Source organism: Opisthocomus hoazin, chromosome 21 (assembly GCF_030867145.1).
Source record: "Opisthocomus hoazin isolate bOpiHoa1 chromosome 21, bOpiHoa1.hap1, whole genome shotgun sequence".
Taxonomy (NCBI): Eukaryota; Metazoa; Chordata; class Aves; order Opisthocomiformes; family Opisthocomidae; genus Opisthocomus; species Opisthocomus hoazin.
In genome coordinates, this window is record NC_134434.1 from 2,724,701 (window position 1) to 2,737,105 (window position 12,405).

At 43.2% G+C, this 12,405-nt stretch overlaps 1 protein-coding gene across 6 annotated transcripts in view; it reads left to right on the forward strand.

Moving 5' to 3' along the window:
• Window positions 1-12,405, forward strand: part of TMEM94 (transmembrane protein 94) — a 53,107-nt gene that overhangs the window by 20,678 nt on the left and 20,024 nt on the right. For 5 of the 6 annotated variants that reach the window (XR_012766001.1, XM_075440881.1, XM_075440883.1 and 2 more), the window contains 11 exons: window positions 583-710; window positions 1,295-1,431; window positions 2,125-2,321; window positions 3,112-3,263; window positions 3,857-3,959; window positions 4,278-4,364; window positions 4,905-5,021; window positions 8,763-8,819; window positions 10,980-11,084; window positions 11,693-11,857; window positions 12,108-12,317. Coding sequence is in view for 5 of the 6 variants with exons in the window: in XM_075440881.1 (XP_075296996.1) it covers window positions 583-710; window positions 1,295-1,431; window positions 2,125-2,321; window positions 3,112-3,263; window positions 3,857-3,959; window positions 4,278-4,364; window positions 4,905-5,021; window positions 8,763-8,819; window positions 10,980-11,084; window positions 11,693-11,857; window positions 12,108-12,317 (1,458 nt within the window). In the remaining variant the exon portion in view is untranslated. The remainder of the gene's footprint in view (window positions 1-582; window positions 711-1,294; window positions 1,432-2,124; window positions 2,322-3,111; window positions 3,264-3,856; window positions 3,960-4,277; window positions 4,365-4,904; window positions 5,022-8,762; window positions 8,820-10,979; window positions 11,085-11,692; window positions 11,858-12,107; window positions 12,318-12,405) is intronic. The other variant, XM_075440882.1, reaches the window with a different exon arrangement.

Sequence of the window (12,405 nt, forward strand, 5' to 3'; positions counted from 1 at the left end):
GCTGCAGTGTCTGGATGTAGAACTGCGAAGGTCCTTGGGACCAAAGCAAGGCATTACCTGCGGGTATGTTTCTCTCAGCACTTCTCTCCTGGATGCTGGAGCTCTACAGGAGCTTAGCTTCACCTGAGATCTAAGGGCTTCAACAACCACTAATGGCAGTGTGCCTAGGGGGTTATGTATCAGGTGGAGAGAAAGAGCTGTGAAGCTCAACAGTCTCTCCTTGTCCACCATGTTTGTCTGGCCTGTGTGCTGAATACAAAGTACTAGTGTTTATGCACAGTACTTAAATGTTGAGTGTTCCTTGCTTGGTTAGGGACAGTGGGGCAGCCTGGCACAGAAGCCTTTTCGTTCTTCTGAGCAGGAGTAAAGCAGAGAGTGTTCACGCAGACTTGCCAGCTGAGCAACCGTTACTGCTGTAGCATTTGTATAACTCCTCTGGGATGCTCTGTATCATTTTCAGGGGTTTTACAAAGTTGTGTTCACCCTGAAGTGTCAGCTGCTGCCTTCACCCTTTCTCACTCTGCTTTTTCAAATGTCTGGATCTGTATTTCATGAATGCTGACTGCTGCTCTCCTTTCGTAGGAGGTGTGGAGGAGCAGTTTTCTGTACCATGGTAACCGTTGCTCCTGTTTCCACTGGCCTGGTGCATCTCTGATGCTTCTGGCAGTGCTGTTGCTGCTGTGCTGCTATGGGAGCCAGCCACAGGGGAGGTAAGTAAAACATCCTATGCTGGTTAACTCTAGCAAGGTGGTAGTTTTATGTTGTCTCCACACTGTGTGTGGCTCACTTAACAGTGTTGTCCCTCATTCTGTCTAGATATTAGCATACTTATACTGGTGGTTCTGTCCCTTTTGCAAAACTTCAGCCAACTTCACTACTTTTAATAGACCCATATAGTGTCCTATGGTGAGACTGAGATTTTTTTCCTACAGCATTCCTAGATCTTGAAAAATCCTAAGGCACTATCACAGTTAGGAAGGATTTTGAAACCAGAGAAGTTAGAAGCTCATAGAAGTTACTGTGCTGTCACATGCACCATAGCTTGTCTTGACTGTATTTGTAATGGCATTTTTTAATAGAGACAGATCCTTTCAGACTTAGCTGGTGGCATTATTCTAAAGAAGAAATGTAGTCATAGCTCCCCTGCTTTTGTTTTTCAGCCATAAGTCTGTGGGATGTAGGAATAAACGATCAGGCAGGTGTGCCTTTGTCTCGGTGGGTGGCTGGCAGTGTATTCTGCGCATTTACTCAAACCTCATCTGCTTTCTGCTTTCTTCTGTTTTGCTGTGCAAAGCCAAGGTGCTGAGATAGTTAATGCACTGGCACTCTTCCTCCTTCTCCTCTTGGATCTCTTCATGATCGGTCGTCAAGAGAGGCTGAAGTGCAGAGAGGTGGAGAGGAGACTTCAGACAATCATTGAGAAGATAAATGGTGAGGTCTCATTCATCTGTTTCTTGTTTGCATTTGTGTTTTCCTCCCATTGGATTTTTCTCCAAACCCAATCACATACGTTACTAATGGAGCTTACTAGCCTTCCCCTGTGTTACACAGAAACAGCTGTGAGAGTTGTGTCCTACTGATGCCTGCCCTGTAGAATAGTAATTTTGAGCTGTCATGTGGCCATGTGCTTCCAATCTGTGTGTTTTCAGGTAGGCGTCTGTTATGTCTGTGCTTTGGAGTAATTCAAATCCTTAGTATCTCACTAAAATATCTGCCTTGCAGCAGATGATGAGAGAAGAATACGTGGGGTTGTACCACAACATAGAACAGAAGGAAATAAATTGCTGTGTGTGAGCATCATCTCAGCAGGGGCTTTTCAACCTGAGGCGGGAGTTCCTTTCAGTGTGGCAGTTTTAAGGACAGCCTTTAGCTTTTCCATTGTACAAGTATATATTTAAGGTTATAAAATTACTATGTTTAGTTGTGAGTTCTCTCTCCACTCTCCACTGAGTGGAGAGAGAGGGGAAAAGCCATCGAGGAGAAAAAGAGAGATGATAAAAAAATCATGGGAAAGGACTGAGCTTAGCACTGGAGGACTTAAAGCCACTACAGCATGTAAATTGATGTATGATTGGCCCCTCCAGAGTTATTACCACTTAATTCTTTCACACTTTGTGCTTTCAGATGCACTTGGCAAAGAGGTGAAATGGCCAGATTCCATGTACCCTGACCTTCACATGCCTTATGCCCCATCCTGGTCCCTTCACTGGGCCTACAGGGATGGTCATCTTGTCAACCTGCCTGTGAGCCTGTTAGTAGAAGGAGATGTCATTGCTTTGAGGCCAGGCCAGGAGTCATTTGCTTCTCTGAGAGGGATTAAGGTAACTTGCTTGTCTTATTTCCCTGGACTGTAACAATACATTTCCCAGGATTTTCTAGCTAATACTCTAATTCCCAGTGTAGAGATTATTGGAGTGTTTGATTTCTTCTGACCTTGAAAATAGCATGAAATTCCAGTTCAGTCAAGGACAGTGCTTTGTTAGACAGGCTGCATCTTCTCTATGAACTCCCAAACCCAATGCACAGGAGACATTAATGTGATACCAAAGCACCACATTTCCATTTTTTCCAGGTCAAGGGGAAATTGTAGTGTGCTGCTAAACAAAAGTAGAGTGAATCTATCCAGTAGGTTGATACGGCATACAAACTCTCTACTTCATACTGTTTTTTATGTGGAGAAAGAAAATTTGTCTGTTTTGACCCTCTCCTTGATTTGTTAGAAAAGAAGGTAATATAAAATACCAGGGCTACAAGTAAATGAACAAATCAATTACAAGATCTATGTGAAGATTTTACTGCTTGAAGAAGATTGGAGAAAGTTTAAAGCTTGAAATTCACCTTTGTTGGTTTTTATTGTAACTTTCACTCCAAATGCCAGTTCTCATGAAATAACCAGATGTGCTTGAACACAAGCATTTAATTTTGCTTCAAGTTTGAAGCAACAGTTTAGCTAATGAATTTTTGAGAGCAGGGAGAGGGAACTGTGACAAACACGTATTGTATCACTTGCAGTGGGAGGAATCCCGCTGGACTAAACCTTCAGTCCCTGGAGGGGATTCCACCGAGGCCCCGACTGTGCAGCCTTTGGGCTCTCTGGCTTCTTTCTTTTAGGATGATGAGCACATAGTTCTGGAGCCAGGAGATCTGTTTCCACCTTTCTCACCTCCACCCTCCCCAAGGGGAGAAGTGAAGAAGGGACCTCAGAACCCTCAGCTGTATCGTCTGTTCCGTGTCTTAAAGACCCCGATAATTGATAATGTCAGGTGGGTTAAATACAGTGTACAATGCCTGCACAGCTTGTCTATATCCTTGTTGCTGCCTTGCGTCGGTGAAGAATGAGACTTACCAGTCCAGGACAAGAATTTTAAAATATGCTATGCTGTGTTTATTACCTGGGAATGCTAAAAGTCTCTTACTGTCTGTTCTCAATTGTCTTCCTTGACTGGTAGGGTAGGCTAATGTATAAAACCACGTATATGCTAAGTATTACTGTTCAGCTCGTTACTTTCCAACTGAATTTGAACAATACAGGGAGGTCACGGATTTCATGCATTTGATGTAACTAGTGATATGACACCCTTTGGTCAACTGTTGGAGTTTCAGCACACATTGAGGTGATGGAGCCTTCCTGTTACGCGGGTGAGGAGACCTGCAGAGTTTGCTCAACAGCACTGCAAATTTACCATGGCAAGTGCAACGCTGTTATTGTAGAACCTGGCTTCTCTTTTGAAGGTCACTCCTCATAGCATAGGGTGAATGCAGTGTTCTAATCAGGTCTATTAGGAGGTTTATATCTGAGGAAAGTGCAGGGTTAGGGTCTTGGTTGATGCAATCTAAGCTGTTTTCCATTTTTTAGGTGGTGTCTGGAAATGGCTTTGTCGCGTCCTGTGACAGCCCTGGATAATGAGAGATTCACTGTACAGTCAGTGATGCTGAAATATGCTGTCCCTATTGTACTGGTAGGTCTCATTTCAAGCCTTTGTTGTTGAATATAGCCGTGTTTTGTCAATAAAAGTGAAGAATTTGCAGCCGTCAACAGGAAATTGTGGCCAGGCCCTAACTCACGCAGCTGTCTCTGTGTGTGCCTTGGGTAGTTCAGAGAAGCAAAGATGCTGATCCATCTAGCAGTGAAAGTGGGGGGAGGAACTGCAGCAGCAGACCAACTATATCTTCTAGGCTTTCCCAGAGCTGAGAAACAGCTGTTACAAGGCAGGGAAAACTCCTTCCCTACAAGTACCAGTAGTTAGCTGACAGCGTCATCTCCATTTGAATTGCAGGCTGGCTTCCTGATCACCAATGCTGTGCGCTTCATTTTCAAAGCTCCTGGAATTGCCTCTTGGCAGTACACTCTTCTTCAGCTACAGGTAAAGGAGAGCTCTGAGCTCCACTACACTTCCTCCCCAGAGCACCACTGAGACCGATTCTCTCCCTCAGCAGCTTGCTTCATCCTGTGACAGCATCCAGTGCATCCCCTTGTGCATGCTGGACCCCAGAACTCTCGGTGGAGCAGGACGACGGCTCTACCATGGCCATTCCTCCTAGACTGCCCTTTATGTTGTTTGCTCTCTCTTACTTACCATGTATGTATGTATGTGTGTGTATACATATATATGGTATCCTTTGCTTTCAAACTTGTAAGAGTTTATGCCAAATTCAGCAGGAAAACCAACTGCAAGTTGGTGTGATTTGTTCACAGCCTCTTTCATTACAAACCCCTAAGGATGTGTGTGTCACCCCTCCTGTGCTTCTCCCTGTGCTTCACTGCTTCCAGTGCAAGCAGCCTGCTACCTACTTGCCATCACCTTTTACCTGTCCTCTCACTGTGGTGGAAAAGATGTCATGTGAGAGCTATGACTTCTTCTTGTCTCTGTGCTTGCTGGTGATCACAAACGTTTTTTTTTCAGGTGAATGGTGTCCTGCCCATCCTTCCGTTGCTATTTCCTGTCCTGTGGATTCTTGCTACAGCCTTTGGAGAAGCCAGAGTCTTGGCCCAGATGAGCAAGGCCTCATCCACCTCACTGGTAGGTATCTCGCCACATCAAACCGTTGCAGAGAAAATGGCAGGAGTTGAGGAGGGCTCTGTGAAGCGAGCACAGTGAATTCAGCAGATGTGTCCATGTAATTGTAAAAGCTGGTTGGGTCTTTGGTTGTCCTAGCTATGCCCTCTCCTGCAGCACAGTGTGGCTTCTTCTTGAACAGATGTTTTAATTTTTTCAGCCTGTCTATGGATATCCCAAGGTGATAGGAATCTCCAGTGATTCCATAAATCTCTTCAAGGCATGTGCTTTCTGTCAGCTAAATATAATCTGTCAGATGACTTAACATGAAGATAAATGCCCTGTGATGGCTGTAACTAGGGAACATTTAGCCACTGAGAAAGAACGGGATACATGAGATTCTCTGCAGTCCCCTGTTTTAACATGTGGGCTAAGCAGCCCTTTCCTGAGGCTCTGGGGCTTCGCTTGCAGGAATGGCATTTGCAGTGGGTCAGGGAGTAAGAGGAATTTCTGGTGCTGGTTTGGGGAGTGGAGTTTGGTAGTCTGATGGGTGTGTGATCCTGAACTGGCTGCGCTGATGGCTGTCTCTTCTTCTTCCCTGGTGGCAGTGTTGGTGAGAATCACTGTGCTATGTTTGTCTTCTGTGCTGGCTTCTGTTATGCCTTGTACAGTTTCTCTCTTCTTCTTGTCCTTCCTTGCCCTCTGTAGCCCTGGGTCTGTGTTTTCTGTTCTTTTCGCTATAGGTTGTACATGACTGAGCTGCCTGTGTCCGGGGAGGGAGGACATATGTTACCTCACTTACTGGTGTTTGCACCTTTAACATCTCTTTTCAGTGTTTTCTCCACTTTACCTTTCCCACCCACTCTCAGCATCACTTGGTTTCTGTCTTTACAAACTTCCTCTTTCCCTTCACACCTTTCTATTTGGCTGGGAAAAGCCAGAACTCCCTGGCTTCCCTGCTTCATCATTTTCAACATACCGATGTGCCCTTTCACTCATACTTGCATCTTCCTTGTGTTCTTTCCTGTCTTCTCCTTTTTCTTGTCCAGGGAGCTCACTCTGTCCAGCCAGTTCTTTCTGTGACATCTCAAACATGATCCTCCATCCTTGCCGCAGCAGAACAACCGTTGTGATGTGCCTTGGTCATTCTGCCCCTTGACTAGGGCAGTCTTCTCTTGGCCTCTCTATTTCACTCCTTCCTTCTCTCTACTCTGTTCAAAATGTAGCAGGTAAGACCCTCTTCGTCTCCAGTCACATGGCCTGTGTGATGCTCTTCTCCACTTTCTGCCCTCTCCCATCGTGTTCAAGCTGTTTGATTCCCAGTTTTTCAAGGCCGTAGGTGACCCTTGTGACCAGTTAGTCAGACATCCTGCAGGACACAAACCAGAGACCCCCCAGGCGAGCCCCTGCCTCAAGTTGCATTACTACAGTTGGACTACAGCAGCATTCCTTTTAGAAGGGAATTTGATGTTGGTTTGAAGACGTTTGTACTGCCTTTGATAGGTTGTTTCCAAAATTATTTACCTTCACTGCTAAAAATGGGTATTCTATGTTAGTGGGAATTTTTGTAGTATTTGATTTCCAGCCCTTGGAACATTTACATCTTTTGTCTCCTAGATTTAAGAGCACATCAATCAAATTTTTGGTCTGTTGTAGCTACTCACATTCCCTTTTACCGTCTCTTTGGTTAAGTAAAGAGTTAAAGCACATTCAGTCACTATAAGCATATTTTCCAACCCTTGAATCTTTCTCTTGGCTTTCCTCTTAGCTTTTTCTAGTGCTTCAGGATCACTGTAGAATTATGAACCTCCAAAACCCACAAAATATTCCAGTAGCAGTTGTGCTTGTGCTAAATTTCAGAATAATTTGGACTTTCTACTCTATGTTCCCTTGTTAGTGCAACAAAGGATCGTGTTAGATCTTTTAGCCACAGCTTTAAATGGCCAGGCTTTGCTCACCTGATAATCTACAGACTCACTGCTTTCTAAGACAGAGTCCTCATCCTCTAAGTCCAGCCTTCCTTTTTGCTCCTAGGTATGCAACCAGACTTTTGTTCCTGTTGGTATGCATGGTTTTGCTTGCTTACTAAACAATCCATATTGTTCTGTAACAGTATTTATTTTATTATTGAAGCCTGCCCCAAACTTTGTGTAGTTTACAATTTGTCAGTAATGTTTTTTAGTTTTCTTTCAGCCTATTAACAGAATACTCAGAATTTGTCCCTGCTTGAGCTAGCAACTCATCCTATTGCAAATAGTTCCTCAGTTTCTGTTCCATTTGGAGATAGTCTATTTCTAATATATTTAGTATGGGCTTTATTTCTCCAGTATTACTCTAGTTTTTGTTAGAAAACCAGTAAAACAGTTTGCATCAAGTCAAAGTGCCAAGTGGTCTACGTCAAAAGCATTACTTTTATCAGTCACATTTTTCATTTCCTCAAAAAAGATATCACAATAGTTTGATGAGATTTATTACTCATATACTTGTGGTGTTTGGCGCTGATTGTATTATTCCACTTCTTTTCTTTTAATTGAGTCTCCTGTTAGCTGGTCTGTTATTCTGTCTGAAATCAAAGTCTGTCTGGGTCTTGTGGTGACTTGGTTTGTTCTCCTTACCCTTTTTAGGCATTGGCACCACATTAGCTTTCTTCCATTGCACCAGGACTTAATCCATGCTTCAAGCCTTATGCAAAATCAGCAGTAGCAGTCAGAAAGTTGTCCAGACCTGCTAATTTAAACATATTTATTTTCAGTAGCTAGTGTTAGAATGGAAAGTATTTCGTAGTTATCATATGGTATGATTATATCACTGAATAAGGAATAGCAATATTTATTTAACACGTCTGCCTTGCCTGCAATGTGGACTGGTTTTAATTTCCTAATGGTATACTTTTTATTATTTTTATGTTAATTATTACTTCTATTTTCACTTCCACTCAGAACTAGGCTTTTTAATTTTTACTGCGGGATTGTCGCTGTTTAAAATTCTAATAAAATATTGTTAAACAGTTCCTCAGTTTAAATTATTTCTGACAAATTTGCCTTGACTTTTTTCAGCTTTGTTAAACTGATCCTTTTTAAAGTGCCAGGTATATGCATTATTATTTGGGGTGTGATTTTATTTACATACAAATATAATTGCCATATTCACCTCTGTTTATGAATATACTTAAATTTAAACTGTCAAATTTATACCTAGTGTGGAATTCCTTTGTGCTGGATGCACAAATTTTGAGTTAGTAAATCTCTCGGTGTAATTCCAAGAGCTGCATGGTAGTGCCCTGCTATAATTCCTTTTCATTTCCTATCCACATCCCATCCACATCACCTCACATCCTCTGTGTCCATTGTGTTACAGGGCCCGGCTTTTTACTACCACTCTTCTAGCTCCCTTCTTTTAACTGGCCCATATAGCTTAAAAACAGATCAGTCAATCCTGGCTCATTGTATCTAAAAATAACCATCCAGAAAGAGCCTCCATTGGGTCTAATTGCTATTATTTTCTCTGCAGACACTTAGGTAATGACTGTGTGTTCTTCTGTGATGTACAGCACCAAGCACTTTGACTGCTTCACAAGCAGATAAAGACATAGTCCATTAGACACTTAAGTGCTTTGATGGATTATTGGTCTGCCTTGGTATAGCGATTCCCACAGAGCAGGGCTCCTGCTTTCTTCTCTCTGAAGGCACAGTATTTAGGGAAGGATGTTCCTCATAACACATTTCTGAGCACAATTATAGTAACTGGTCTCTTCTCTTGCTGCAGCTTGCTAAGTTTTCAGAGGACACTCTCAGCAGCTACACAGAGATGGTATCTTCTCAGGTACTATTATTACGAATTGTTTTCTTCATCTCCACTGCAGAACTTCATGATATCCTTTCCCTTCCTCTCTGACCTCCTGCTTGTTCCTAGACCCCTTTTGTTTATGTCAGTTGTCCGTTGTCACTCATTTGCTGCTTTAATTTGCTGTGCATGCAGGTTGCATGTCTTTCGCCTACACCTTCCCATGTAGGTGCTGCTCTGCTGACCAGAGATTGAGGTGACTGAGTCGAATTGTGTTTTTCTTAATATCACAAATGGTTTGAAATCAACTTTTTCTGTCCTGAAGAAAGTACCTCTGCCAAGTCCTCCTGTTCCAGGAGTAAAATAGACCTCTTATGGTATGTGTCAGAAAGAAGTATGGGAAGTATTTTGCTTGTACCAGAAAAACCTCCTTTTTCAAGCCAAAACTAAAGAACAGAGGGGATGGCGGTCAGCACCAAGACCAAATGTGAAGAGAGGAGCATGGGATGTTTAGGCTATAAGTCTGATCCTGTTTCATAGGCTCCTTAACAAGTTTAAGCACATTACTGTTGCTTCCAAAGCTGGGGCAAATAAACGTTCAGAAGACCTTTTTCTGGGGGAGGAACTGCATCTGGCTGCTCTATAAATTGCATCATCCAGATTGAACAGGTGGGGTAGAGGAAAGACACTTTTCTGTCTAATCTGGCATTAAGATTCCCCTTTCCTTAAGGAGGCAGATGGACTTCAGGAGTGACTAAAAATCCCTAGATACCATAGAGTCATAGAAGGATTTGGGTGGGAAGGGACCTTTAAAGGTCCAGTCCCCCTGCCGTGAGCAGGGACACCTTGCACCAGGTTGCTCAGAGCCCTGTCCAACCTGGCCTTGAATGTTTTCAAGGATGGGGCATCGACCACCTCTGTGTGCAACGTGTTTCAGTGTTTCACCACCCTCATTGTAATAAATACCTTCCTTATACCCAGTTTAAATCTACCTTCTTTTAGTTTAAAACCATTACCCCGGTCCTATTGCTACAGGCCCTACTAAAAAGCCTGTGCTGAAAGGCCTCAATAAGGTCTCCCTGGAGCCTTCTCTTCCCCAGGCTGCATCAACTCATATCTCCTTGCTCACAGCCACAGAGAGGAGTGCACATGGATGCACACACACATGCTTCCTTTGCTGAGTATTTTGTTGTCTTTCTGTGCTAGTTCATCATTTAGCTGAGATGTTTTTCAGGTGTTAAATGAAAGTGATTTGAGCTGACCTTCCTAACTGAAAAGATCTGCTTCTTTCCTGTTGTGCCTATGTAGCCTTTTTGCTTATGAGAAACAGGTTTAAATAAGAGCTTTTTTCCTTCCTGGTGATAGTTCATGATTGTTTTGCATTTGAGCTCATGGCTGTACTAACTCTTAGGATCTAAGGAACTTGATCTAAGGAGCTTTGGGGGAAGTGCTCTGCAGTGACTGCGTTCCAGAGCAACAGCTAAAAAGCAGTAAAATAACACTGCAATGCAAACCTGTTTTTGCTGGCTTTAGGAGTGCATAGAGAAAAACACACAGCTTTTCAGCTGTTTGGGACTCCCTCTGAAATATTTTTGTGTGGAAGGTGAAGGGTGCCAACTTCACATTTTAATTTTGCAAAATATCCTCTTCTTTCTGTTTATTACCATGTTGATTACAATTCATTTGTAATGATGAAGTAGTCAGGGCACCTTGGCTTTATTTCCAACATTGTCACTGCCTCAGTAAGTAACCTTGGGCAAGTTGCCTCACCACAGTGACTCCATTTACCCAGTTTGCAGCATAGTGATTGTAAGTTTAAGGCCTCAAACTCTATAATCCAAAGAGATGACAGTTACTTTAGGAAAAAAGTTCTAAGAGGTAAATACTGATTCACTCCAAATAAAATCACTTCAGAATTCCTTCCTGTGGTTTTGAATAGACAAAGCTAGTTTCGGTGAATTCTCAATTCAGCAATCAGACTGTCAGCATCCTCTGGAAGGGGGAAGAAATTCCTTTACCTTGAGAACATCAGCACTATATCAGTTAACAGATTCCCACGGAGACCGCTGTTTATCTTACAGTGTATCACTGTGTTGAACCTGAAAGCAGGTAATGTCATACTCCCTTTTTACCTTCTCTCCTCTCATCTTTCACTGAATGAGTCTTTAATTGGCTGATGTCCTCTGCTTCCCTCGGCAGGAAATGATACGCTGTATCTGGAGCCACTTCCTCTGTGTTTTAAAAGGCAAATCCCCAACTCTGAGCTTCACTTCCAGCTTGCTCCATAGTCTGGGATCTGTCACTGTGAGTATTGCTGGCTTGTCAGAAGGAGGAACCCTGTGTCGATGCTTCATCTGCATCATTTGTGTCATCATTCCCTGAGCATAGACTGTTAGCGATCAGTTCACTGTGCTGGAATTACAAACCCTTCAGGGACCTGTCTTTGTAGAAAAGTTTATAACTGTCTTGTCTTGTCCAAGCAGCACATTTACAGGCCAAAACAATGGTCAGAAATACCGTGGCATCTAACAGGGTGTCTGTGTTTTCCAGTTCTGGTTCTGGTCACATAACCCTCTTGACTCCTGTTCAAGAACCAGTTGGTTCAGGTCCTGATAAGGTACTAGCTGGTGAGACATGTTCAGTAGTTGCTTCCTTCCTGTGGTCTTTATGCGTAGTTTTGCAATACCCTGAAATAAAATTGGTTTTAAACAACCCATCAATCCTGCTAGAGCAAGGAATTCTCAGATTTCTTGGAGGGTTACTAGGTGCAGTTTCTTAAGACAGAAGTGAAGGAGAGACTGTCTATCCTGCCATGTGTTGATTAAAGTTGTGATATTTACAGATATGCATGAACACTGAGACATGTTTTCATTGAGATTTTGCTTTCTTGGGGGTGTTTTGGGATGTTCTAGGTGCTCTGCTGTGTAGACAAGCAAGGGATTCTTTCCTGGCCAAATCCCAGCCCAGAGACTGTTCTGTTCTTCAGTGGGAAAGTGGAACCACCTCATGATAGCCATGAAGATCTAACTGATGAGCTCTCTACACGGTCCTTCTGCCACCCTGAGATGGAAGATGAGGTGAGGAATATGTAATCCATAATGTAGTATGTTGGTTCTAATCATAGTTTGACTAACACGCACAACAGGGTATTACAGAGGGGGCCCTTTGCCTGTAGAGAAGTCCTGTGCCACAATTCTTTGCTTAAAAGATAAAGAAACAGTGAGGATGAGATCCTCTTCTACAGGAGTCCTAAAGCAGCAGGTGAATCAGTAGGGGCTCATGTTCAACCACTGAATCACCACTGTTCATTTTGTTGGTCTCTTGCAGCCCCACGAAAGAGATGCTCTGCTCTCTGGCCCCCTGGCAGACACAGTCCACATGACCAATGAGCAAGAAAGGAACAACTGGCCTAGTGACCCTCCAAAGGCTCCCGATGCCCATGCCCACCGAAAGCCAAACAGCAGAAGCAAGCATCCCTCTGGGTCCAATGTGAGTTTTAGCAAGGACACGGAGGGTGGAGAGGATGAACATGCTCAGGTGAGACATACTGAAGGGGCACACAATTAGTCTGTTGTGGAGCTATAAGACAGACAGTCTACCCTTTTGGGAACTTAATTGGGAATTC